Here is a 27,953-nt window from a genome sequence, read left to right as displayed (position 1 = left end):
CCTCTTAGCCAGATGGCGGGACCGTTTGCTGTGCCGAATTAGCTGCCGCGGAAAGCTGAGGGTGAGGAATCTGGCTCCGGTCATTTTGTGTGTGGAGGGCTGAGGAGAGGACTTTGCGTGTGTGATCGCCATGGTTGCCGCGGGTCTTCGTGGTCTGTGACTGTGGCTGTGTGGTGCTGACTCTGGGTGATCAGGTGGGCGCTTGTGACTGCGCGCCCGGAGTGGGTGTGTGTCTCGGACGAGCCTCGTGGTGCGTGCGGATGTAGAGAACCGGTGACTGTGTGGTTGGACTGCGTGTCCCGGGGTGGGTGTGTGACTTTACCTGTGTGTGCTGTACCGTGTGTGCGTGAGTTGCACGTCTGTGGCTGTGCGGGTGTAACTTGTGTGGCCCCTTGGTGTGTGTGAGGCCCCTTGGTGTGTGTGAGAGAGGAAAGTGTGATTGTGGGGCAGTGGGGAAGTGGATATGGGGAGGTGTGTGTGCGATTGGGGCTTTGTGTGTCCCCTTGAGAGAAAAAATCCCGTTAGGCAGTTAGGGTGGGTCCTTGATAAAACTCCTTTAAACAGAAACAGCCAGAAAAATCAGGCTGCAGGCACAGATAAGGAAAACTCCCACAGGGCGTTGTTCTAAAGACATTCCTCAGCTGCACTGATAAGGGACCGAGGCCCAACATAGAAACGCCTTTGTCCTTTGTGTGACCAGCGGGCTTCCAGCAAATAGTCGCTTCTTTTGTGGGCATATACACGGTGGGCTGTTAGATTTTGAAGGGAAGGTGAGGGTTAAAGAAAGAGAGAGTTGGCAGCCCTATGGCGGGGACCAACTAAATCCCAGAGCCCACTGCCGCTCACAGGCTGGGGTAACTACAGGCCTGAGCAGGAGGGGTCTGGGCGGTATGGCTTGTTGCCTGGGAGAATGTTTATAAGCATGTTTCTTGGGCCTTTGCCCAGCAGGATGTGATAAGGAAGTCAGGCGGTTGGGAAGGATGTTTCTCACAGCCCAAACCACAATGGAATGTTTCCCTCTGACCAGGGTCTGTGAAATGGTGGGGGCTTACAAAATGGTGCAGCTTGGACTAACAGGTTCCGGCGGCCACTTTCCTTTTTTGGACATGCTGTAGACTGTGAGCCCAACCTCTTTGAATCATAACTTCAGTCCCTGATTGGTCCCGAGCCAAGCTTTCACTTCAGCCCCTGATTGGTCCTGGGCCAAACTTTCACTTCAGCCCCTGATTGGTCCTGGGCCAAACTTTCACTTCAGCCCCTGATTGGTCCTGGGCCAAACTTTCACTTCAGCCCCTGATTGGTCCTGGGCTAAGGTCCCAGGGCCAAGTTGAGTAGTGCTTTCTCCCAGACAGCCCACAGACCGACCAGTCAGCACATTCCTCCCCTTCCCAGTTCATAAAAGCCCCAGATTCAGCCTCCTAGTTGGCAACCCTCTTTCGGGTCCCCTCCGCTGGGCAGAGCTTTCTTCTTTTGCTTATTAAACGTCCGCTCCGACCTCATCCTTTGTGTCCATGTTCCTTAATTTTCTTGGCCATGAGAGAAAGAAGGCAAAAAAGAGCCTTTACCCTAACAACTCAATTACTGGAGAGATTAGTGCATATTCTATGTGGCATCACACACCACAGCCCTGGGATTGAAAGCCATGCAGTTTATGGGATGGTGTTAATCTCAGTCCAAATAGGTGATAAGATCTTTAGCTTTGCTGTATTTTAGGGTAGGAATGAGATTGGGGGCTTGATCAATAGTTTGTACCAGTAGGACCAGGGATTTGCCCAGACATCTGTGAGTAAATGCTTCGGCCAGTTTCCATGTCTGTATTGAATTAAATTCTCATACGGTTCTGTGATTTTCTCAAATACAGATATGGTCTTTGTCCCTATTTCCTCGCATACAACTCCTAAAATCCTTGGAATCTCCTAAGTACTGGCTTTTTTTTCTTTCTTTCTTTTTTTTTTTTGATGAAGTCTAGCTCTGTCACCCAGGCTGGAGTGCAGTGGCGCGATCTGCACTCATTGCAACCTCTGCCTTCCGGGTTCAAGCAGTTCTTCTGCCTCAGCCTCCCGAGTAGCTGGGACTACAGGAATGCGCCACCACGCCTGGCTAATTTTTGTATTTGTTTTTTTAGTAGAGACAGGGTTTCACCATGTTGGCCAGTCTGGTCTGGAACTCCCGACCTCAGGTGATCTGCCTGCCTTGGCCTCCCAAAGTGCTGGGATTACAGGCGTGAGCCACCGCACCCAGCCTTTGGGTTTTTATATGTTAGCAATTGACCGATAGCTTCAGGATGGGGGCTGCTCATCAGAAAGACCAAGGCAGGATTAGAGGGTTGGGACTTTCAGCTCCTACCCTCCCACCCCTGGGGAGTGGAGGGAACTGAGGATTAAGTTGATGGCAAGTGGCCAATGGTTTAATCAATCATGCCTGGATAATGAAGCCTCATTACAAACCCAAAAGGAGTGTATTTGGAGAGCTTCCAGAGAGCCGAACACATGGAGGTTCCTGGAGGGTCATGCCCAGGGAGGGCATGGAAGGTCTCTGCCCCTTTCCACATACGTCGCCCTAGGCATCTCTTCATCTGTATCCTTTGGAATATCCTTATAATCAGCCAGTAAATGTGTTTCCCTGAGGTCTGTGAGCCATTTTATTCTAGCAAATTAATCTAACCCAAAGAGGGGGTTGTAGGAACCCCGAATTGAACCTGTCAGTCAGAAGTTCTAGAGGCTGGGACTTGTGGCTGGTGTCTGAAAGGGGAGCAGTTTTGGGGGCTGAGGCTTCAACCTGTGGGATGACACTATGTCATGGTGTATAGTGTTAGAATCGAATTGGTGGACACCCAGCTGGTGTCTGCTGCAGAACTGATTCCTTGCTGTTGATGGGGAGAAATCTCATATTTTGAGGCCACAGAAGTCTTCTGAGTTGATTGTTGTGGTTTTGGTGTGAAGCAGAGGAAGAACACAGTTTGAGTTTTTTCCAAATGGGTTCACACTGGGGGTTCTCAACCTCGAATCCATCAACTCCATCGCTGACTTTTTATTTATTTATTTATTTTTATTTTTGAGGTAGGGTCTCACTCTGTCTCCCAGGCTGGAGTGCAGTGGTATGATCTCAGCTCATTGCAGCCTTGATCTCCTGTGCTCAAGTGATTCTCCTACCTCAGCCTGCCAAATAAGCTGAAACCAGAGGTACACACCAGCACTCTGGCGTAATTAAAAATAATTTTCAGTAGAGAAGAAGACTCACTATGTTGCCTGGGCTGGTCTTGAACTCCTGAGTTCAAATGATCCTCCCACCTCTGCCTCCAAAGTGCTAGGATTACAGGCATGAGCTACCTCACCTATCACTGATTTTCACTTTTCTTTTCTTTTTTCCTTTGTTTTCTTTTCTTTTCTTTTCTTTTTTTTTTTTTTGAGACAGAGTCTCACTCTGCCTTGCCCAGGCTGGACTGCAGTGGTGCAATCTCAGCCCACTGCAGCCTCTGCCTCCCAGGTTCAAGTGATTCTCCTGTTTCATCTTCCTGAGTAGCTGGGATTATGGGTGTCTGCCACCACACCTGACCAATTTTTGTGCAGGGTTTTACCATGTTGGCCAGGCCAGTCAAAAACTCCTGATCTTAGGTGATCCACCCACCTTGGCCTCCCAAAGTGCTGGTATTACAGGTGTGAGCCGCCACACCTGGCCTTTTTTTTTTTTAGACAGGGTCTCAGTCTATTACCCAGACTGGAGTGCAGTGGCAGGGTAGTGGCATACTGCAGCCTTGACCTCCGGGGCTGAAGGGATCCTCGCACCTCAGCCTCCCAAGGAGCTGGGTTACAGGCATATGGCACCATGCTGGGCTAATATTTGTATTTTTTGCACAGACGGGGTTTTGCCATGTTGCCCAGTCTGGTCTCGAACTCCTGAGCTCCAGCAGTCTTCCCACCTGAGCCTCCCAAAGTGCTGGGATTACAGGGAAGAGCCACTGCACCCAGCCTATCACTGCATTTTTAAAGGGAAGGAGGACTATAGTGAGATTCACTAAGGGTTACAGAAAAGGTAGAACCCTAGATAGATTTAAAGACAGAGATTATAATGTACTTGAGATGATAATATCCAAATTTAGCTTTCATAGATAGGGAAATTTGAAGTACATCAGGCTATAAGGTGGCATACTGTGCAACTAATTAAAACTATGTTTGAAAGAGAGCAAATACATTTTCATTATTATGAGTAATATTAAGCAACAATGAAAATAAATAGAAATACTCAAGAAATTGTTATATTTAAATCCTCCCTCCTTTTTTGGAAAGAGAAGTATTGATTTTTTTTTTTTTTTTTGAGACAGAGTCTTGCTCTGTCGCCCAGGCTGGAGTGCAGTGGCCGGATCTCAGCTCACTGCAAGCTCCACCTCCCGGGTTTACGCCATTCTCCTGCCTCAGCCTCCCGAGGAGCTGGGACTACAGGCGCCCGCCACCTCGCCCGGCTAGTTTTTTGTATTTTTTAGTAGAGACGGGGTTTCACTGTGTTAGCCAGGATGGTCTCTATCTCCTGACCTCGTGATCCGCCCGTCTCGGCCTCCCAAAGTGCTGGGATTACAGGCTTGAGCTACCGCGCCCAGCAATATTTTTAAAGATTCTAATCAAAACTTCTCTTTTAAAAAAATTGATTCGGGCCGGGCTGTGGGGTAGTTACAGCTCACAGATGTACACCACCATGCCTAGCTTCTTTTTTTATTTTATTTTATACTATTTTTGCAGACTTGATTTGAACTTCTGGGCTCAAGCGATCCTCCTGCTTTGGCATCCCAAAGTGCTGGGATTATAGGCGTAAGCCAGTGTGCTCAGCCACTATTACAGTCTTGATAGTAGAAGTGTCTCAGTGTACTGGAAAACTTTGTCTAAATTTCGAAAAAATATTAAAAAACACATTGCTGTTATTTGGCCAACACAGATTTCTTTGCTCCATCATTATTTATTGGCATTATTAGCCTGTTGACTTTCAATTTCCTTAAATCCCTTTTGTTCCATTTTTGTTTTTTTTTTTTGGGTCCCCCAAATAGAAGTTTTTTTTCTTTTGTTTTGTTTTGTTTTCTGATACGGATTCTCACTCTTGTCACCCAGGCTGGAGTGCAGTGGTACGATCTCAGCTCACTGTAATCTTCACCTTTCAGGTTCAAGCGGTTCTCCTCCCTCAGCCTCCCAAGTAGCCTAGATTACAGGCATGCGCCACTACAGCCCACTAATTTTTTGTATTCTTTTTTTTTTTTTTTTTGAGATGGAGTTTCACTCTTGTTGCCCAGGCTGGAGGGCAATGGCACAATCTCTGCTCACTGCAACCTCTGCCTCCTGGGTTGAAGCAGTTCTCCTGCCTTAGCCTCCCAAGTAGTGGGGATTACAGGTGTAAGCCACCAAACCCAGCTAATTTTTGTATTTTTAGTAGAGACAGGGTTTCGCCATGTTGGCCAGGCTGGTCTGGAACACCTGACCTCAAGTCATCTGCCCACCTCGGCCTCCCAAAGTGCTGTGATTACAGGCATGAACCACTATGCCCGGCTTTTTTGTGTTTTTATATTTATATTTTTTAATTTATATTTTGATACGGAGTCTCGCTCTGTTGCCCAGGCTGGAGTACAGCGGCACGGTCTTGGCTCACTGCAACCTCCACCTCCCAGGCTCAAGCGATTCTCCTGCCTCTGCCTCCTGAGTAGCTGGGATTACAGGCACCCGCACCACACCTGGCTACTTTTTGTATTTTATTTTATTTTTTATTTTTTATTTTTTATTTTTTTTATTTTTTGAGACGGAGTCTTGCTCTGCCGCCCAGGCTGGAGTGTAGTGGCCGGCTCTCAGCTCACTGCAAGCTCCGCCTCCCGGGTTGACGCCATTCTCCTGTCTCAGCCTCCCGAGTACCTGGGACTATAGGCGCCCGCCTCGTCGCCCGGCTGGTTTTTTGTATTTTTAGAGACGGGGTTTCACCGTATTAGCCAGGATGGTCTCGATCTCCTGACCTCGTGATCCACCCGTCTCGGCCTCCCAAAGTGCTGGGATTACAGGCTTGAGCCACCGCGCCCGGCCTACTTTTTGTATTTTAACTAGAGACAGGGTTTCACCATGTTGGCCAGGCTGGTCTCGAACTCCTGACCTCAGGTGATCTGCCCACCTCAGCCTCCCAAAGTGCTGAGATTACAGGCTTGAGCCACTGCGCCTGGCCTTTTTTGTATTTTTTTTTTTTGAGACAGAGTCTTGCTCTGTCACCCAGGCTGGAGTGCAGTGGCGCGATCTCGGCTCACTACAAGCTCCGCCTCCCAGGTTCACGCCATTCTCCTGCCTCAGCCTCCAGAGTAGCTGGGACTACAGACGCCCGCCACCACATCTGGCTAATTTTTGGATTTTTAGTAGAGATGGGGTTTCACCATGTTAACCAGGATGGTCTTGATCTCCTGACCTTGTGATCTGCCTGCCTCGGCCTCCCAAAGTGTTAGGATTAAGTAGAGACCAGGTTTCACTATGTTGATCAGGCTGGTCTCGAACTCCTGACCTCAAATGATCTACCCGTCTTGGCCTCCCAAAGTGCTGCGACTACAGGCATGAGCTACTACACGTGGCCAAAATATTTATATTTTGATGGACATAGTTCACCAATTTTTTCCTGTGTGTTTGTGTTCATTTTAAGGAATGGTTGATCACATTCAAATAGATTCAAGTTTCGAGGTAAGAAATGAAACCACAAAGAAAAAGGTAGGCTTCAGTAAAATGCACATAAATTAAAATTTCTATACAGCCCACTTCCTTAAAGGAATTTAAATGTGGACAGATTGGAGGGGAAACATTTGCAGCAAAAATCATAAGTAGAAGGAAACAATGGTTAAGTACACAGTGCAGTAGCCATTTAGGAAAGTTATAAGCCATTTAAATGCCGCATATAAGGTTTTTGATGATCAGAAAAAAATCAAAGTGTAAAGGGGAATACAAAATTATATGTGTACTGTGGTCACATCTGTGTTGTTCTGTGTATGGAAAACAGACTGGGGAGAAATAGCGTTAAGTCCTAATAGTAATTTTCTTTTTCTCCCTTCTTCTTGTTTTTTCTTTTGCCTGTCTCCCTCAATATTGCATATCTTTTCCATTAAAAAGTATTGTATTATATATCTACCAACAAGACATTCGTTTCAGATTTTTTGGTTTTGTCTTCAAGGAACATTCTTCTGCATACAACTTCATACTTTTAAAATTCTCTGGCCTGGCTCAGTGGCTCATGCCTGTAATCCCAGCAGTTTGGGAGGCCGAGTTGAGGGGATCGTTTGAGGCCAGGAGTTCAAGACCAGCCTGGCAAACATGGTGAAACCCGGTCTCTACCAAAAATACCAAAATAATTAGCCAGGTGTGGTGGTGTGTGCCTGTATTCCCAGCTACTTTGATGGCTGAGGCACAGGAATCACTTGAACCCAGGAGGCAGAGGTTGCAGTGAGCTGTGATCACCTCACTGTACTCTAACCTGAGCAACAGATTGAGACTTATCTCAAAAAAAAAAAAAAATTATTGACTGGGCGTGGTGGCTCACGCCTGCAATCCCAGCACTTTGGGAGGCTGAGGCGGGCCGATCACCTGAGGTCGGGAGTTTGAAACCAGCCTGACCAACATGGAGAAACCGCACCTCTACTAAAAATACCAAATTAGCCAGGTGTAGTGGCGCATGCCTATAAACCAAGCTACTTGGGAGGCTGAGGCAGGAGAATTGCTTGGACCCAGGAGGCAGAGGTTGCAGTGAGCCAAGATCGCACCACTGCACTCCAGCCTGGGCAACAAGAGCGAAACTCCGTCTCCAAAAAAAAAAAAGAAAAAAACAAAACTTTACTTTGGATAAGTACTTAGAAATGGAATTTCCAGGTTAGCCACTAGATATTATTAATGGATTTAATATGAAAAACCTTTACTTGAGGATATATAAACCTTTAAAAGACAGGGTCCCTATTCTTTAGTTATAAATAAAGCAGCATTTGTAAGGTAATATTCAGAAAACGGCTGGGTGCGGTGGCTCAGGCCTGTAATCTCAGCACTTTGGGAGGCCGAGGTGGGTGGATCACAAGATCAGGAGATTGAGACCATCCTGGCTAACACGGTGAAACCCCGTCTCTTTTAAAAACATACAAAAAATTAGCCAGGCATGGTGGCGGGCACCTGTAGTCCCAGCTACTCAGGAGGCTGAGGCAGGAGAATGGTGTGAACCCGGGAGGTGGAACTTGCAGTGAGCTGAGATTGCGCCACTGCACTCCAGCCTGGGCGAGAGAACGAGACTCCGTCTCAAAAAAATAAATAAATAAAAATTCAGAAAATATCAGATAATATCATATAAAGTCCTCCTGTTCATGCTGATGACATTGGATGGCCAGTTAAGGATGACGCTTCATTCTGTCCCCTGCAACCACGGTCCTGTCATGACTAAATGATACTGACCCTATGAGAACGCTGTGGATGTGAAAGCATTTCCTCAAGTTAGCTTTTTGGCCTGCTGGTTTTAATCTAATGATGGGATATCCAAAGTGAAACTAATGGAGTGAAATGATGGTGCATCTGTTGGGGGGAATCAGAGACAGCTAGAGCAAGGGCAGACACCTGCTGAACTCATCTCTCCTAAGAGTGGAAGCGAGCAGCAGTGTTGCTAGCAGGGCTACTGCGCATCTGTACACGTGGCTCCAATGGTTCTGACTTGTTTTTTTCCCCAGTATGACCCTAATACATGGGGCAAGTTAGAAAATCAGAGTTGGCCGGGCGTGGTGGCTCACGCCTGTAATCCCAGTACTTTGGGAGCCAAGATGGGTGGATCACTTGAGACCAGGAGTTCGAGACCAGCCTCGGCAACACAGTGAAACCCCGTCTCTACTAAAAATACAAAAATTAGCTGGGCGTGGTGGCAGGCACCTATAATCCCAGCTTCGAGAGGCTGAGGTTGCAGTGAGCCGAGATCAGGCACTTCAGCCTGGGCGACAGAGCGAGACTGTCTCAAAGAGAAAAAAAAGTGGGGAAAGGAAAAAAAGAAAATCACAGCTTGTTCGCCACTTGCGGCTAAAGCAACAACACACATGCACAAAAATTATTCAGTAAAAGCAAAACAGTTTTGATGTATCTTGAGATTTTGTTTTATATCCAAAGGAAGACTCTATCTTTTATGTTTGAACTACCCTTTGGAAAATGCCTTCTATATAACAAATGTTGTGATTCTCTTCTAATTGGACCTTGAGGTCTCTGGAGAATGGCTATAAACTCTAGTCTCACCCTAATGGGGCTCTAGGGGAGGGGCTTGTGGGTCTTTACAGTAGCCTTTCACTGGACATTTATTTTTCCTGGCCCACAGCCTAATGCTGAAGTGTCTGACCCATGGCCAGGTGTCTCACAGGAAACTTGTTTATACTGGCAGATGCCTTGCAACTTTTGTCTGACTTGTGTGCAGTTTATTCCTACCATGATACCCACTCTTTTTTTTTTTGAGACAGAGTCTCAATCTGTCACCAGGCTGGAATGCAGTGGCGTCACCTTGGCTTACTGCAACCTCCACCTTCTGGGTTCAAGCAATTCTCCTGCCTCAGCCTTCCGAGCAGCTGGGACTACAGGTGCGCGCCACCACGCCCAGCTAATTTTTGTATTTTTAGTAGAGACAGGGTTTCACCATGTTGGCCAGGATGGTCTTAATCTCTTGACCTCGTGATCTGCCCAACTCGGCCTCCCAAAGTGTTGGGATTACAGGCGTGAGCCATCGCACCTGACCTTTTTTTTTTTTTTTTTTGAGGCAGATCTTGCTCTGGTGCCTAGGCTGAAGTGTAGTGGCAGGATCACAGCTCACTGCAGCCTCAACCTCCTGGGCTCAAGCAATCCTCCCACCTCAGCCTCCCAAGTTACTGGGACTACAGGCATGTCCCACCACCTCTGGCTAATTTGTATATGATATATATTTTTGTAGAGATAGGGTTTTGCCATGTTGCCCACCTGTGATTACAGGTGTGGGTTACCACACCCAGCCAATGTATATTTAATTAGCGAGGTGCTATCTATACTATTTTATGGAAGTACTAATTAGCGAAGTGCATTAGTGGTTTTTTATTGTTGTTGTTTTTGTTTGAGACAGAGTTTCGTTCTTATTGCCCAGGCTGGAGTGCAGTGGTGCAATCTCGGCTCACTGCTACCTCCACTTCCCAGGTTCAAGCAATTCTCCTGCCTCAGCCTCCCAAGTACCTGGGATTACAGGCATGTGCCACCACCCCCAGCTGATTTTGTATTTTTAGTAGAGACTAAAATGGTCTCTCCATGTTGGTCGGGCTGGTCTCAAACTCCCGACCTCAGGTGATCCATCCGCCTTGGCCTCCCAAAGTGTTGGAATTACAGACGTGAGCCACTGCGCCCGGCCAATAGAGGTTTTTAAACTTTTTGTAGATAGTTTTGAAAGATCCTGTCTTCCTTTAAGAAATGAGAAAAGGCTGGGTGTGGTGGCTCATGCCTGTAATTCCAGCACTTTGGGAGGCCAAAGCAGGTGGATTGGTTGAGCTCAGGAGTTTGAAAGCAGCCCGACCAAATGGCAAAACCTCGTTTCTACTAAAAATACAAAACATTAGCTGGGCATGCATGCCTATCGTCAAAGCTAACACAAAGGCTGAGGTGGGAGGATCACCTGAGCTTGGGAAGTTGAGGCTGCAGTGAGCTGTGATCATGCCACTGCACTCCAGCCTGGGCAACAGAACGAGACCCTGTCTCAAAACGAAAACAAAAACAAAAAAATGAAGCAAGAGGAAAAAAAAAATAACAAGAAAGAAAGTGGTAAGGGAGGACTGCCTATTTAAAGCTTTTGTTGTAAATAGTAATTTGCATATCAGATGTTCACTGTAATATTCTTTCAGTTTTGCCTGGCCCACAGCTTGCTGTGTGCTTTTGTACTCTGTTTCATTTATTTAGGAAATAATATATCAATGTGTTTTATTCATTCCCAGCTCTAACCATGGAATATTGGGATTGTCCCATTCTATGAAGGAGGTTTGCCGGTCGCAACAGGAATATTCATGAACATGGAGGTACTTTGTTGAAGTTACACTAACTTTTTTACTCTTCCCCACTCTCATACTATCCAGTCTGCTCACTATATTCTTCCATCCTTCAGCACCCTTCTATCTCTTCCTTCATCTTAAAAACCTTTCCTTTAATTTCAAAAGCGCTGCATGGGTTTGTCATTTCAGGGGTTGGTCATGTTCCAGGATCTGTTTATAGACTTCTCTCAGGAGGAATGGGAGTGCCTGGACGCTGCTCAGAAGGACTTATACAGAGATGTAATGATGGAGAACTACAGCAGCCTGGTCTCACTAGGTAAGGATGTCTATCCGCAAATAACTCATGAATTTTGTGTGTACCTTTTAATTGTCTGGGTGAATTTTTACCTGTTGCCTAGGGAATTGTTTTGTGTTTTGTAGATTAAGAGATGGGCAGCTCTTTGGGGTCCCTCCATCTTCTCCATGCTTCAGACCTTTACACCTTTCTCTAGTCCTTCATGAGGACTAAGGGACTAACTTTGAATTCAGGAACAACAGGAGTATGTCTTACTTCTTTTCTTTCTTTTTTTTTTGAGACACAGTCTTACTCTCTCGCCCAGGCTAGAGTGCAATGGCGTGATCTCAGTTCACTCCAACCTCCATCTATGGGGTTCAAGCGATTCTCAGCCTCCTGAGTAGGTGTGATTACAGGCGTCCACCACCATGCCTGGCCAATTTTTGTATTTTTAGTAGAGACAGGGTTTCACCATGTTGGTCAGGCTGGTCTTGAACTCCTGACCTCAAGCAATCCACCTATTTTGGCCTCCCAAAATGCTGGGATTACAGGAGTGAGCCACCATGGCTGGCCGTCTTACTTCTTTTCTTATAAACAGGTCTCTGTAGCCCAAAGCCTGATGTGATTTCCTTACTGGAGCAAGGGAAAGAGCCCTGGATGGTTTCAAGGGACGTGCTGGGAGGATGGTGCCCAGGTGAGTAAGGACTGAGCAGATGGGGAAGACACTGCTGTTTAGAACCCAGCCTGTCAGGGAGGCAGCACCATACAGGTACTGGTTGAGGAGTCTCTTCCTTAAGGTCCCATGTAAGGGTTGTGGCCTAAGAAACATGGAGAAAAGTCACAATACCCCCCGACACACACTTTTAAAAATGTATTTATTTATTTATTTTGAGATGGAGTCTCACTCTGTCACCCAGGCTGGAGTGCAGTGGCGTGATCTCGGCTCACTGCAACCTCTGCCCCTGAGTTGAAGCGATTCTCCTGCCTCAGCCTTTGAAGGAACTGGCATTATAGGTGCCCGCCACCATGCCCAGCTAATTTTTGTATTTTTAGTAGAGATAGGGTTTCATCATGTTGGCTAGGCTGGTCTCGAACTCACCTCAGGTGATCCACCTGCCTCGGCCTCTGAAAATGCTGAGATTACAGGTGTGAGCCACTGCACCTGGCCAAGAATCCCCCCCCCTTTTTTTTTTTTTTTTTTTTTGAGACGGAGTCTCGCTGTGTCGCCCAGGCTGGAGTGCAGTGGCGCGATCTCAGCTCACTGCAAGCTCCGCCTCCTGGGTTTCCGCCATTCTCCCGCCTCAGCCTCCGAGTAGCTGGGACTACAGGCGCCCGCCACTGCGCCCGCTAGTTTTTTGTATTTTTAGTAGAGACGGGGTTTCACCGTGTTAGCCAGGAGGGTCTCGATCTCCTGACCTCGTGATCCACCCGCCTCGGCCTCCCAAAGTGCTGGGATTACAGGTTGAGCCACCGCGCCCGGCAAGAATCCCCTTTTATCTTCACCTTTTCAGTCTCTACTACTCTCTTGTCATAATTTCTTCCCATTTCAAAGAATAAAGTTACCTTCTTTCGGAGCCATCTGTTTCCTCTATCTTGGAGCTACTTCTTTCCCTTTGAAATTTAAACCTGTGTTCTTGCTTTAAGAAAAAATCTTGCCGGGCGCGGTGGCTCAGGCTTGTAATCCCAGCACTTTGGGAGGCCAAGATGGGTGGATCACGAGGTCAGGAGATCGAGACTATCCTGACTAACACAGTGAAACCCCATCTCTACTAAAAATACAAAAAATTAGCCGGGCGTGGTGGTGGGCGCCTGTAGTCCCAACTACTTGGAGGCTGAGCCAGGAGAATGGCGTGAACCCGGGAGGCGGAGCTTGCAGTGAGCCGAGATGGCCCCACTGCACTCCAGCCTGGGCCACAAAGCGAGACTCTATCTCAAAAAAAAAAAAAAAAAAAAAAAAAGAAATCTTTCAAAATATATTTATTTATTTTTCATATTGATCCTTAACTTTTTTTTGTCTTGTCTTTTCTTATCTAGTTTTCCTTTGATGCAGCCATTTCATTCATCAGTGGATATTCACTCACTTTTTATTTTTTATTTTTTTGAAACAGAGTCTCACTCTGTCACCCAGGCTGGAGTGCAGTGGCGTGATATTGGCTCACTGCAACCTCCGCTTCCTGGGTTCAAGTAATTCTCCTGCCTCAGCCTCTTGAGTAGCTAGGACTACAGGCATGTACCACCACACCTGGCTACTTTTTGTATTTTCAGTAGAGACAGGGTTTCTCCATGTTGGCCAGGCTGGTCCTGAACTCCTGACCTCAGGTGATGCACCCGCCTTGACCTCCCAAAGTGCTGAGATTACAGGTGTGAGCCAGCATGCTTGGCCTGATTCACTTTTAATCAACATTTATTGACTTAAAAAAATCATAAAGCCTTCTTTTCTTGGTGGGTGACAGTTACAGAAGATATAAGCTCTCAGAATTACAGGCTAATTTATTTATTTATTTATTTATTTTGAGACAATATGTTGTTGTGTTGCCCAGGCTGGAGTGCAGTGGAGTGATCTTGGCTCACTGCAACCTCTGCATCCTGAATTCAAGCAATTCTCATGCCTCGGCCTCCCGAGTAGCTGAGATTACAGGCACGTGCCACCATACCTTGCTAACTTTTTGTATTTTTACTAGAGACAGGGTTTTGCCACATAGCCTAGGCTGGTCTTGAACTCCTGAGCTAAGGCAATCTGCCCACCTTGGCCTCCCAAAGTGCTAGGATTGCCAGCATGAGCTACCACACTCAGCCTAATAAAGGGTCTAGATCATGTGTATAAATCACTTTCTAAAAAGTAGACTCAACCAGGAGATTTCTAATATGGTGCTTAGAAGAAAGAGCTGAAGATATAAATGTGAAGGAATAGGATATGGCTGCTTTTAGTAGGAAAAGGTACACAGAAATGATTGTGTATAAAAGAGGACAATAAGTTAAATATAGAAGACTTCAGTGTCAAGGAAAAGGGAGTGATCCATTTTTAGTAAGTTGGTGACAGTCAACATGGGCAAAAATTGGGCTGTAAGTAGCATAGACTGAGGGATTTTTCTTTTGAAGTAGAAAAGGCATTGCCGGGCGTGGTGGCTCACGCCTGTAATCCCAGCACTTTGGGAGGCCCAGGCGGGCGGCTCACCTGAGGTTGGGAGTTTGAAGCTAGCCTGACCAACATGGAGAAACCCCGACTCTACTGAAAATACAAAAAAATCAGCTGGGTGTGGTGGTGCATGCCTGTAATCCCAGGTACTCGGGAGGCTGAGGCAGGAGAATCGCTTGAACCCAGGAGGCAGAGGTTGTGGTGAGCCGAGATGGTGCCATTGCACTGCAGTCTGGGCAGCAAGAGTGAAACTCCGTCTCAAAAAAAAAAAAGAAAAGATAAGGCATTTTATTTTTCAAAATGTGCTTTTAAGTAATGCAAACTATCCATTTTAAAAAGTGTTTTAATTGTGGGATATAGATGACTTTATTTTCTTTTATCCATAGAACATTACAAAAATTTTTTTTTAATTATTAACTTGATTATGAAAGTCTTTGAACATACACAAAAGTAGAAAGGATGGTGGAATGGACATCCCCCGAATCCATTTCCTAGCTGCAGTAGTTATCAATGAGTTTCCATGTTTCCAATCTTATTGATCTATGCCTGTTGACTTCTGCACCTTCCCTGGAGTTTGTTAAAGCAAGTCCTGGATATCATGAGTTCAGTACTATTAAATGTATAGGTAGCTTTTCAGTGTTTCTTCTCCTTTTTTTGTTTTAGTGACAGGGTCTCTCTGTTGCCTATGCTGGAGTACGGTGGCACAGTCACAGCTCACAGCAGCCTTGACCTCCAGGACTGAAGTGATCCTCCCACCTCAGCCTCCTGAGTAGCTCAGGCTACAAGCACACACCACCACACCTGGTCAATTTCTAATTTTTTTTTGTAGAGATGGGTTCTCCCTATGTGCCACAGGCTGGTCTGGAACTCCTGGGCTCAAGCAATCCTCCCACCACCTCACTTTCCCAAACTGCTGGGATTATAGGCATGAGCAACTGTGCCCAGCTTGTTTCTTCTCTTTAAAATGACTGCTCTGAGGTATCTTTATTTAAATGGACATTTTCATATTTAATTTTTCAGATATGAGATTCCTGGGCCAATTTTTTTTTTTTTTTTTTGAGACAGAGTCTTGCTCCGTTGCTAGGCTGGAGTGCTGTGGCACGATCTGGGCTCACTGCAACCTCCGACTCCCTGGTTCAAGTGATTCTCCTGCCTCAGCCTCCCAAGTAGCTGGGATTACAGGCACGTGCCACCTTGCCCAGCTAATTTTTTTTGTACTTTTAGTTGAGATGGGGTTTCACCACATTGGCTAGGATGGTCTGGATTTCCTGACCTCGTGATCTGCCCCGCCTCAGCCTCCCAAAGTGCTGGGATTACAGGTGTGAGCCACCGCCCCCGGCCTGGTTTAAACTTTTTAAACAGGACAGAAATGCATGAAACACTGGAGTTGCCTCATCCAACTCAGTTCAGACAAGTATTCGTAGCTGGTTAGTTAATTTAAAAGTTTAAAGTGAAAAGATCTGATATGCTACAACCATATGATTTTAGATGAGAGCATTTAATCAGAGATGGGTGGATCACTTGAGACCAGCCTGGCAAATGTGGCGAAACCCCCTCTGTACTAAAAATACAAAAATCAGCCAGATGTGGTGTAGCATGCCTGTAATCCCAGCTCCTCAAATGGCTGAGGCACAAAATTGATTGAATCCGGGAGGAGGAGGAGGAGGAGGCAGTGAGCCAAGATCACACCACTGTACTACAGTGTGGGTGATAGAGTAAGACTCTGTCTCAAGAAAACAAAAAAAGAACTTTTTAATTTTCATGATACCATTTTTTTTTTGAGATGGAGTTTCGCTCTTATTGTCCCGGCTGCAGTGCAATGGCTCCATCTCGGCTCACAACAACCTCCGCCTCCCGGTTTCAAGTGATTCTTCTGCCTCAGCCTCTGAGTAGCTGGGATTACAGGCATGCAACACCATGGCCGGCTAATTTTTGTATTTTTAGTAGAGATGGGGTTTCACCATGTTGGTCAGGCTGGTTTTGAATTCCTGACCTCAGGTGATCCACCTGCCTTGGCCTCCCAAAGTGCTGGGATTACAGGCATGAGCCACCACGCCTGGCCTCATGATACCGTTTTTAACCCATGAGCTTTCATAAATGTTTTGCCTTTTTTTTTTAATTTTTATTTTTTGAGACAGAGTCTTGCTGTGTCGCCTAGGCTGGAGTGCAGTGGCATGATCTCGGCTCACTGCAACCTCCACTTCCTGGGTTCAAGCTATTCTCCTGCCTCAGCCTCCCGAGTAGCTGGGATTACAGGTGCCTGCCACCACGCCCAGTTAATTTTTGTATTTTTAGTAGAGATGGGGTTTCACCATGTTGGCCAGGATGGCCTCAATCTCCTGACCTCAAGTGATCCACCCGTCTCTGCCTCCCAAAGTGCTGGGATTACAGGCGTGAGCCACCATGCCCGGCCATTGTTTTGCCTTTAAATTTTTCCCATTTTTATAGTAGTTTTTATTACTGAATTTATTTACTTACTTACTTACTAGTCTGTGATAGCGTGGCAAAGCATCTTGTTTGAAAATGGGCTCCCTGCTGGGAGTTCTGCTTCATTTTGTATACATACTATACCTGTAAGGTATGAGGCATCATTTAAGGTTTTAGTTTTTTATGTGAAGGGACTACACAAAGGTTCTTGCAATCCAGTTTCAACAGATGGTCTGTGAAAGCTGTGCTGTTCCATACAGTAGCCACTAGCTACATGTGGCTAATTAGATTTAACTGTAAAGTAATTAAAATTAAATAAAATGAAAAATTCACTTCTTGGCTGGGCACAGTGACTAACACCTGTAACTCCAGCGCTTAGGGAGGCTGAGGCAGGAGGATCGCTTGAGTCCAGGAGTTCAAGGCTTCAGTGAGCTGTGATCGCACCATTGCGTTCCAGCCCAGGTGACAGAGCAAGACCCTGTCTCAAAAAGAAAAAGAGGCCGGGCGCAGTGGCTCACGCCTGTAATCTCAGCACTTTGGGAGGCTGAGGTGGGTGGATCACTTGAGGTCAGGAGTGGTCCGGTCAACATGGTGACCAGGCTAATCAACATAGTGAAACAACATCTCTATTAAAACAAACACACAAAAAATTAGCCAGGTGTGGTGGCAGGCACTTGTAATCCCAGCTACTCTTGAGGCTGAGGACAGAGAATCGCTGGAACCCAGGAAGCGGAGATTGCAGTGAGCCAAGATCACACCACTGCACTCCAGCCTGGGTGACAGAGCAAGACTGTCTCAAAAAAAAAAAAAAAAAAGAAAGAAAAACTATATTTCCTGTTTGTGCTTCCTTTTTATGTTTCATCTTTTCTACTTCATTATTTGGTTTTATTTTCTTACTAAGTTTTAGGAGTGATTCATTCATTCATTTTTTTCACTTATAATTATGGTAAAATATACGTAGCATAAATGTGTTACTATTTTAACCATCTTTAATTGTATTCATATTGTGCAACTGTCATTTCTAGAATTGTGCACATTCATTTCTAGAACTCCTGAAATTCCAACATAATCACGACAGATCTACCCATTTGGGTTAAGAAGAGGCTTCTATTTACTAGTTATCTCATTGTTAGCATATCCCAACGGACCCCTGCCAAAGTTCGCCCCTCAGATAAACAAAAGCTCAACACTATAAAGCATGGGAATATTCATTGCTGGCTAGGAACAGACCGTCTCTGACACTGCCAGGAAGCATCAAACTAGCCACTCAAATGAAAATGTGCCTACACTTGGAATGAGTAATCTCACTTTTTGGACTGTCTACTACAGAAATAAAAGAAGTAGCTAATTCTGATATATACAGAAACACATTTCCTGGAATAGCAGTAACAATCTAAGTGGGCATTAACAAAAACTGGGACGGGCCAGGTGTGGTGGCTCACGCCTGTAATCCCAGCACTTTGGGAGGCCAAGGCAGGTGGATCATGAGGTCAGGAGTTCGACACCAGCCTGGTCAATGTGGTGAAAACCCCGTTTCTACTAAAAATACAAAAAATTAGCCAGGCGTGGTGGTGCACACCTGTAGTCCCAGCTACTCGGGAGGCTGAGGTAGGCAAATTGGTTGAACTCAGGAGGCAGAGGTTGCAGTGAGCTGAGATCATGCCATTGTACTCCAGCCTAGGCAACAGCAAGACTCTGTCTTGAGGGAGAAACAAAAAACAAAACCAAAAAAAAAAAAACTGTGACATTATGGTATATCCACATAATGGGATATGATGCAGCTATTCAAGGAAATGATGTAAATCTGTCAATAGCAACTTTAAAACTATCCTTGATCTATTGTTATCTGGGGGCAAAAGTTGCACACCAATATACATAGGACAATTCTATTTTTATAAAAGGAAGAAAACGCACACATCGATACACATACATCATATATGAATGGGTGAATATGTGGATGTGCATAAACTTGGGAAAAGAAACACTCCAGACAAGTATGCATTCCTCTGGGGTCTGAAAATCATGTGTTCCAAATAGAAAGAAACATTTGCAAATACACATCTTCCTGGAAATAAGATTATGTAATGTGCTGAAAGTATAGTTCAGATCTCAATGAACAAGTAGGTGATATGGCACTTAAAACATTGGCTCAAGGCCGGGGCGGTGACGCACATCTGTAATCCCAGCACTTTGGGAGGCCAAGGCGGGTGGATCACAAGGTCAAGAGATTGAGACCATCCTGACCAACATGGTAAAACCCCATCTCTACTAAAAACACAAAAATTAGCTCGGCGTCGTGGCGGGCACTGTAATCCCAGCTACTCGGGAGGCTGAGGAAGGAGAATCGCATGAACCCAGGAAGCAGAGGTTGCAGTGAGCCAAGAACACGCCACTGCACTCCAGCCTGGCAACAGAGTGAGACTCCATCTAAAAAGAAAAAAAAAAAAAAGGCTAAAAACTAGATATATATAAAAACTATCTAGTTGCTTTATTTACTAGTGGTGTCAAGACTTTCTAACTTCTTTAAGCATTATTAAACATAATAATTCTCTTTAATATTAGCATTTGAAGCCTTTTGGTTCTGTTTCTGCTGTTTTTTTCTTCATGTGATTTCTCATTTCCTGTATGTGTTAGAGTTGTTGTTGTTGTTTTTAATTGCCAAGTGCTCTCTCTTTCCTTGAAACTTTGTGAGAATATTTTGAGGGTTGAGTTGAGGTTGATTTTGTCCACAGAGATTTTGTGTTTGCTTTTTGCACAACCTGGCCCATAGTACAATTTTTATTGTCATCACTTAGCATCAGAGGAATTTGTAGGCCAGGCGCATTGGCTCATGCCTGTAATCCCAACACTTTGGGAGGCCGAGGTGGGTGGATCATTTGAGGTCAGTAGTTTGAGACCAGCCTGGCCAACATGGTGAAACCCTTTCTGTACTAAAAATACAAAAATTAGCCGGGCGTGGTGTTGCGTGCCTGTAATCCCAGCTGCTCGAATGGCTGAGGCACAGAACTGATTGAACCTGGGAGGTGGAGGTTGCAGTGAGCGGAGATCGCACCACTGCATTCCAGCATGGGTGATAGAGTGAGACTCTGTCTCAAAAAAAACAAAAAAGAATTTTTCAATTTTCATGATACCATTTTTAACCCATGAGCTTTTGTAAATGTTTTGCATTTAAATTTTTTTCCCATTTTGTAATTCCTGAATTCAACCTTAATTGCACTGTAGTCAGTACTTACATGGTCAATATGAGACCAGTTTCTGGAAATGTGTTAAGACTCAGTTCATGCACTGGTGCATTGACAGTGTTTTTGCGGGGGTGGGATTCACGTGTTCTTGTGCTTTCTTTTAATTGTTGCATGCAGAATTCTCACATGTTCAACATATCATGCTTGTTAATTTGATGTAAAGATCCTCTGTATCGGGCCGGGCGCGGTGGCTCAAGCCTGTAATCCCAGCACTTTGGGAGGCCGAGACGGGCGGATCACGAGGTCAGGAGATCGAGACCATCCTGGCTAATACGGTGAAACCCCGTCTCTACTAAAAAATACAAAAAACCAGCCGGGCGACGAGGCGGGCGCCTGTAGTCCCAGCTACTCGGGAGGCTGAGGCAGGAGAATGGCGTAAACCCGGGAGGCGGAGCTTGCAGTGAGCTGTGATCCGCCACTGCACTCCAGCCTGGGCGGCAGAGCAAGACTCCATCTCAAAAAAAAAAAAAAAAAAAAAAGATCCTCTGTATCCTTTCATATTTTCTGGGTGCTTGACCTCTCAGTTATTAAAAGAGATATATTGAAATCTCCCACAATCAGCCAGGTGCAGTGGCTCACGCCTATAATCCTAGCACTTTGGGAGGCTGAGGCTTCCAAAAGGGATCACGAGGTCAGGAGTTCAAGACCAGCTTGGCCAAGATGGTGAAACCCTGTCTCTAGTAAAAATACAAAAAATTAGCCAGGCGCAGTAGCAGGTGCCTGTAATCCCAGCTACTTGGGAAGCTGAGGCAGGAGAATCACTTGAACTCGGAGGGCAGAGGTTGCAGTGAGCCAAGATCGTGCCACCGCACTCCAGCCTGGGTGACAGAGTGAGACTCAAAAAAAAAAAAAAAAAAAAAAAAAATCTCCCACAATCAAGATGAAGCCTAATCTTTTGTATTTTCTCTATTTTTACTTTGCATATTTAGAGTTTATTTTACTGGATGCTTACACATTTAGAACTGTTATATCTTTTTGGTGAATGAACATTTTATTATGTAGTAATCCTGTTTATTCCCAATAATATTTTCACCTTGAAGTCTATTTTTTTCCAGTGCTAAGACCCTAGCTTTCTATTCATGAATACTTGCCTGATTTTCATTTTCTTAGTTTTTACTTCAACTTTTTTGTATCTTCATGTTTTTTAGATACTTTTTATTTTAAAAGGGTTGAAATTTACTTTTTCTTTGTTTACATTCCTTATAATTACTGATGTATTTGGATTTTTTTTTTTTTTTTTGAGACAGGTTCTTTCTCTCTGTTGCCCAGGCTGAGTGCAATGGTGCAATCACAGCTCACCACAGCCTCAACCCCCTGAGCTCAAGCAATCTGCATACCTCAGCCTCCCAAGTAGCTGAAAATAAAGGCATGATCCACCTCTCTTGGCCTGTTTGAATTTTTTTAACCAGCTTATTTTGTTCTATTTGTCTCGCTTTTCCTGTCTTCTGTTGCCTGTTTTATTTTACACTGTTTTAGATTTGAGGTTTTAAAAAAATCTGATGCCCGTACTTAGTTTGATTCCACTGATTTGGAAGTTGAAAGCACAGATTCTGGAGCCAGACTTCCTCCATTCAAATCCTAGCTCTGCCATTTAATACCTCTATGACTTTTGGCAATTTACTTAACCTCTCTGGTCCTCATTGGCAAATATATATGCTATTCACAGGATTCTAAATGAGCTTATATAGTAAATGTGTAAAGCAGTAAAATTAGTGCCTGGCACATAGCAAGAATGATGTGTAAGCTATTTTTTTTTTCTGTTCATTTTGTTCTTATTATTGGGATTTCATCATGCATAGTTTTTTTAAGAGTCAGGTTCGTTTGTCACCCAGGCTGGAGTGCAGTGGCTTGACCACAGCTCATTGCAGCACTGACTTTCTGGGCACAGGTGATCCTCCTGCCTTAGCCTCCCGAGTACCTGAGGCTACAGGCACATGCCACCACACCCGGCTCTTTTTTTTTTTGAGACAGTATCCCAAGCTGTTTCCCAGGCTGGTCTTGAACTCCTGGGCTTTGGTAATCTTCCAGCCTTGGCATCCCAAAGTGTTGAGATTACAGCCATGAACCACCATGCCTGGCTTGTAGAACTTCTACTTTTTTTTTTTTTCCCTGAGACGAAGTCTCGCTCTGTTGCCCAGGCTGGAATGCAGTGGCACAATTTCGGCTCACTGCAACCTCTGTCTCCTGGGTTTAAGCAATTCTTCTGCCTCAGCCTCCTGAGTAGCTGGGAATTCAGGCGTGCACTACCATGCCTGGCTTATTTTGTATTTTTAGTAAAGTCGGAGTTTTGCCATGTTGACCAGGCTGGTCTTGAACTCCCTGACCTCAGGTGATCCACCTGCCTCAGACTCCCAAAGTGCTGAGATTACAGGCATGTGCCACCGCACCCTGCCCCATAGAACTTTTAAAATTTACCATCCATGGCACTCATTGCACCTGACTCAGATTTTTTTTAGAAAACCTCATCACTTCTGAATAAATTTATCTGTTCCATCTTGAATACAGTTTGCTCCCTGTTCTTTCAGTATTACTTTCAGGAAGATAAATGAATTCTTTGACTTTTCTTTATGACTCTTAACCTTGCTTTTGCATTTCCAATTATTTAACCATTCCAGTGAGGTTTTGATGTTGATTTCTTTCTCTTTCTTTTCCTCCTTGAAATTTATATGTTGAAGAAACTGGATCATCTGTCATTTAACATTTAGCTCCCCTTCCTTTATTCCTTTCTTTCCTATAAACAGACTATGTGATATTAGTATTGTGTATTTCATCAAGAAGCACATATCTGGTTGTTTCTGTTTTTGTGATGTTAGTAGCCATTCCTTATCTCATCCCCTAAACATTACTAGGTAATTTTAAAATTGTCCTTATGAACACACAGATTTAAAAAATATTTGATGTGATTTATTGAAATTACATTATAATGATTACAGTTATTATTCTTGAATTCATGCTCAACTTGTCCCATCTTTGGCCAATGGGACCCTCTTCACAATGGTTCCTGAGTCTTTTTGACATGACCCTAGGGGTCTTGAATAAGCTTCTTTGCTTTTCTAATATGCCAGCTTTTTCCATGCTCATAATGCACCTTTCTGTCCTAATCCCAAGATGCTCCAAGGAGCCTAGGTTCTGTGTAGTAAGAAATGGTATTTAGAGACAGTAATCTGTCATTAGCGTGTTCATTGCTGCTGGATTGGTTGTTTCTAAGGCTTCAATGGATGAAGATGGAGAGTATTTTTTAAAAATCATGATTGCACTCTTATACTGCCAATTCAAATTCATTCATTGAATTTTAAGTTTCAATGATTTATTTTTTAATTTTTAGATACCCCATTTGTGTGTTTTACAAAAACTTGCTTGGCCTTTTTGCTAATGAGGTATTACTTTCTCTCTTTAAAAAAGTAAACTTTAGGTTTTAGGATAGTTTTAGACTTATAGAAAAGTTGTCAGGTTAGTACAGAGATTTCCCATATACATCACATATAGTTTCCCATTAACATTGTATGTTTGTACATTTGTCATAATTAATTAATTAATGTTGATCCTATTCAATAATAACATCATTGAAGCAATGTGGTTATTATTATTTACCTTTCCTATGGTGCTGAGATCTATTATTATTAGTGGAAACCCCTACTTTACTCAGATTTCTTTATCTTTTTTTTTTTTTTGAGATGGATTCTGGCTTTTGTTGCCCAGGCTGGAGTGCAATGGTGCGATCTTGGCTCAGTACAACCTCAGCCTCCCGGGCTCAAACGATTCTCCTGTCTCAGCCTCCCGAGTAGCTGAGATTACAGGCATGGGCCACCACGCCTGGCTAATTTTTGTATTTTTAGTAGAGACAGGGTTTCACCATGTTGGCCAGGCTGGTCTCAATCTCCTGACCTTGTGATCCGCCCGCCTCAGCCTCCCAAAGTGCTGAGATTACAGGTGTGAGCCATTGCGCCTGGCCTCCTTAGCTTTTACCTAATGTCCTTTTTTCGTATTCTAGGATCTCGGCTAGGAGAACACATTGCATTGAGTCATTATGTTTCCCTTGGCTCTTTGACAGCTTTTCAGGCTTTCCTTGTTTGTGATTATCTCAATAGTTTTGGAGAGTACTGGCCAGGTAATTCGTAGATTATCTCTCATTTTGGGATTTGTCTGGTGTTTTTCCAGTGATTAGACTGGAGTTCAGTATTTTTAGAAGAAAGATCACAGAGATAAAATGTTGTTCTCATCACATCATATAAGGGTACATACTATCACCATGTATGTACACCATTTTTTTTTTTTTTTTTTAAGACAGGGTCTTGCTTTGTCACCCAGGCTGGAGTGTAGTGGCACAATCATAGCTCACTGCAACCTTGAACTCCTGGACTAAAGCAATCCTCCTCTCTCAGACTCCCAAAGCACTGGGATTACAGGCATGAGCCACCATGCCCAACACATTTTTACTTCTTTAGGACATTATTTTCAGTTTGTCTCTCTCTTCTACCATAGACGTTTTTATTTCTACTTAACAAGGAAATGCTATGTTTTTGCTTTCTGGTTATTTTTCAGACTCGGAGTTTAGATGTAAGACCAAAGATTCATGTTTGCTAAAAGAAATCTATGAAGTAACATCATCTCAGTGGATGAGAATGGAAAAATGTCACAGCCTTGTGGGCTCCAGTGTCAGAGATGACTGGGAATGCAAAGGCGAGTTTCAGCACCAAGATATAAATCAGGAGCGATATTTGGAAAAAGCAATAATGACTTACGAGAAAACGCCAACTTCCTGCCTACAGACATCTCTCACTCCACATCATTGGATTAATCCTGGAGAGAAACTGTATAAATCCATAGAATGTATCGCTTTTAAGAATGGCTCAGAACTTACGCAACAGCAAGAAACCCATACTGGTGAAAAACTCTATAAATGTAAGGAGTGTGGGAAGGCCTTTTGTTATTTTTCCTATCTTGTTAAACATCAGAGAATTCATACTGGGGAAAAGCCCTATGCATGTAAAGAATATGGAAAAGCTTTTATTTCTGGCTCACATCTTATTCAACACAAGAAAATGTATATAGATGAGGGACCTCATGAGTGTCAGGAATCTATGAAGACCTTTAGACCATCTGCGCACCTTACTCAACATCGGAGAATTCATACTGGTGACAAACCTTATGAATGTAAAGAATGTGGGAAATCTTTTACTTCTGGCTCAACACTAAATCAACATCAGCAAATTCACGCTGGTGAGAAACCCTATCATTGTACGCAATGTGGAAAATCTTTTACTGTTGGCTCAACACTAATTCGACACCAGCGAATTCACACTGGTGAGAAACCGTATGATTGTAAGGAATGTGGAAAATCTTTTGCTTCAGGCTCAGCACTAATTCGACATCAGCGAATTCACACTGGTGAGAAACCCTATGACTGTAAGGAATGTGGAAAATCTTTTACTTTTCACTCAGCACTAATTCGACATCAGCGAATTCACACTGGTGAGAAACCCTATGATTGTAAGGAATGTGGAAAATCTTTTACTTTTCACTCAGGGTTAATTGGACACCAGGTAATTCACACTGGTGAGAAACCTTATGATTGTAAAGAATGTGGAAAATCTTTTACTGCTGGCTCAACACTAATTCAACATCAGCGAATTCACACTGGTGAGAAACCCTATGATTGTAAAGAATGTGGGAAATCTTTTGCTTCTGGCTCAGCACTACTTCAACATCAGCGAATTCACACTGGTGAGAAACCGTATTGTTGTAAGGAATGTGGAAAATCTTTTACTTTTCGCTCAACACGCAATCGACACCAGCGAATTCACACTGGTGAGAAACCCTATGATTGTAAAGAATGTGGAAAATCTTTTGCTTCTGGCTCAGCACTACTTCAACATCAGCGAATTCACACTGGTGAGAAACCCTATCATTGTAAGGAATGTGGAAAATCTTTTACTTTTCGCTCAGGGCTAATTGGACATCAGGCAGTTCACACTGGTGAGAAACCCTATGATTGTAAAGAATGTGGAAAATCTTTTACTTCTCGCTCAGCACTAATTCAACATCAGCGAATTCACACTGGTGAGAAACCCTATCATTGTAAGGAATGTGGAAAATCTTTTACTGTTGGCTCAACATTAATTCAACATCAGCAAATTCACACTGGTGAGAAACCCTATGATTGTAAGGAATGTGGGAAGGCCTTTAGACTTCGTTTACGACTTACTCAACATCAACAAATCCATACTGGTGAGAAACCTTATCAATGTCAGGAATGTGGGAAAGCCTTTATCAGTGTCTCAGGACTCACCCAACATCACAGAATTCACACTGGTGAGAAACCCTATGAATGTCCAGAATGTGGAAAGGCCTTTAGACAGCGTACATACCTTAATCAACATCGGAGAATTCATACTGGTGAGAAACCTTATGAATGTAAAGAATGTGGGAAATCTTTTACTTTCTGCTCAGGACTAATTCAACATCAGCAAAATCACACTGGTGAGAAACCCTGTGATTGTAAGGAAAGTGGGAAATCTTTTACTTCTCACTCAACACTAATTCAACATCAGAAAATTCACACTGGTGAGAAACCCTATGATTGTAAGGAATGTGGAAAATCTTTTACTTCTCACTCAACACTAATTCAAGATCAGCAAATATACACTGGTGAGAAGCTCTATGATTGTAAGGAATGTGGGAAATCTTTTGCTTCTCATTCAACACTAATTCAACATCAGCGAATTCACACTGGTGAGAAACCCTATCATTGTAAGGAATGTGGGAAATCTTTTACTCTCCGCTCAGCACTAATTCAACATCGGCCAATTCACACTGGTGAGAAACGCTACAGTTGTAAAGAATGTGGGAAATCTTTTACTTGTCACTCAACACTAATTGAACATCAGCGAATTCACACTGGTGAGAAACCCTATCATTGTAAGGAATGTGGAAAATCTTTTACTTTTCGCTCAGCCATAATTCAGCATCAGCGAATTCACACTGGTGAGAAACCCTATGATTGTAAGGAATGTGGGAAGGCCTTTAGACGTCGTTCAAAACTTACTCAACATCAACGAATCCATACTGGTGAGAAACCTTATCAATGTCATGAATGTGGGAAAGCCTTTGTCCGTTTCTCAGGACTCACAAAACATCACAGTATTCACACTGGCGAGAAACCCTATGAATGTAAGACATGTGGGAAGTCCTTCAGACAGCGTACACACCTTACTCTACATCAGAGAATTCATACCGGTGACAGACCTTATGAATGTAAAGAATGTGGGAAATCTTTTACTTGCGGCTCAGAACTAATTCGACATCAGCGAACTCACACTGGTGAGAAACCTTATGATTGTAAGGAATGTGGGAAGGCCTTTAGATGTCCTTCACAACTTAGTCAACATAAACGAATCCATACTGGTGAGAAAACTTATCAATGTCCAGAATGTGGGAAAGCCTTTTTCTATGCCTCAGGACTCAGCCGACATCAGAGTATTCACACTGGCGAGAAACCCTATGAATGTAAGACATGTGGGAAGGCCTTTAGACAACTTACACAGCTTACTCGACATCGGAAAATTCATGACCTAACATAATTAACGTAGGAAATCGTTCTCATGCCATTTGTCATGGATCATCAGCAGATTCCATATGTGGGTCAAATACGATGGATGTGGGAATTCCTTTTACTTCATATTCACTTTTTCCAGAATTGGGACTTTTTTTTTTTTTTGAGACGGAGTCTCGCTGTCGCCCAGGCTGGAGTACAGTGGCACTATATTGGCTCACTACAAGCTCCGCCTCCTGGGTTCATGCCATTCTTCTGCCTCAGCCTCCCGAGTAGCTGGGACTACAGGCATCCACCACCATGCCCAGCTAATTTTT

At 44.1% G+C, this 27,953-nt stretch overlaps 1 protein-coding gene across 1 annotated transcript; it reads left to right on the top strand.

The window, feature by feature from the left end:
* The first annotated feature begins 7 nt into the window (after positions 1-7).
* On the top strand, positions 8-27,804 carry ZNF850 (zinc finger protein 850). Its single transcript, XM_010385652.2, has 5 exons — positions 8-61; positions 10,952-11,032; positions 11,195-11,321; positions 11,878-11,973; positions 24,627-27,804. Exons 2-5 carry the CDS (start codon positions 11,021-11,023, stop codon positions 27,662-27,664), a joined length of 3,273 nt encoding a protein of 1,090 aa, XP_010383954.2. The 5' UTR covers positions 8-61; positions 10,952-11,020; the 3' UTR covers positions 27,665-27,804.
* The last annotated feature ends 149 nt before the right edge of the window (positions 27,805-27,953 follow it).

Source organism: Rhinopithecus roxellana, chromosome 12 (genome assembly GCF_007565055.1).
Source record: "Rhinopithecus roxellana isolate Shanxi Qingling chromosome 12, ASM756505v1, whole genome shotgun sequence".
NCBI lineage: Eukaryota > Metazoa > Chordata > Mammalia > Primates > Cercopithecidae > Rhinopithecus > Rhinopithecus roxellana.
Note: the sequence above shows the minus strand (reverse complement) of the source record. Positions and strands in the feature narration are given on the sequence as shown.

Bases quoted from the DNA above. Each gene is read 5' to 3' on its own strand.
- ZNF850 (XM_010385652.2), top strand. The intron at 11,322-11,877 runs GTAAGGATGTCT...TCTTATAAACAG, and splicing joins CAGCAGCCTGGTCTCACTAG to GTCTCTGTAGCCCAAAGCCT. The intron at 11,974-24,626 runs GTGAGTAAGGAC...GTTATTTTTCAG, and splicing joins GCTGGGAGGATGGTGCCCAG to ACTCGGAGTTTAGATGTAAG.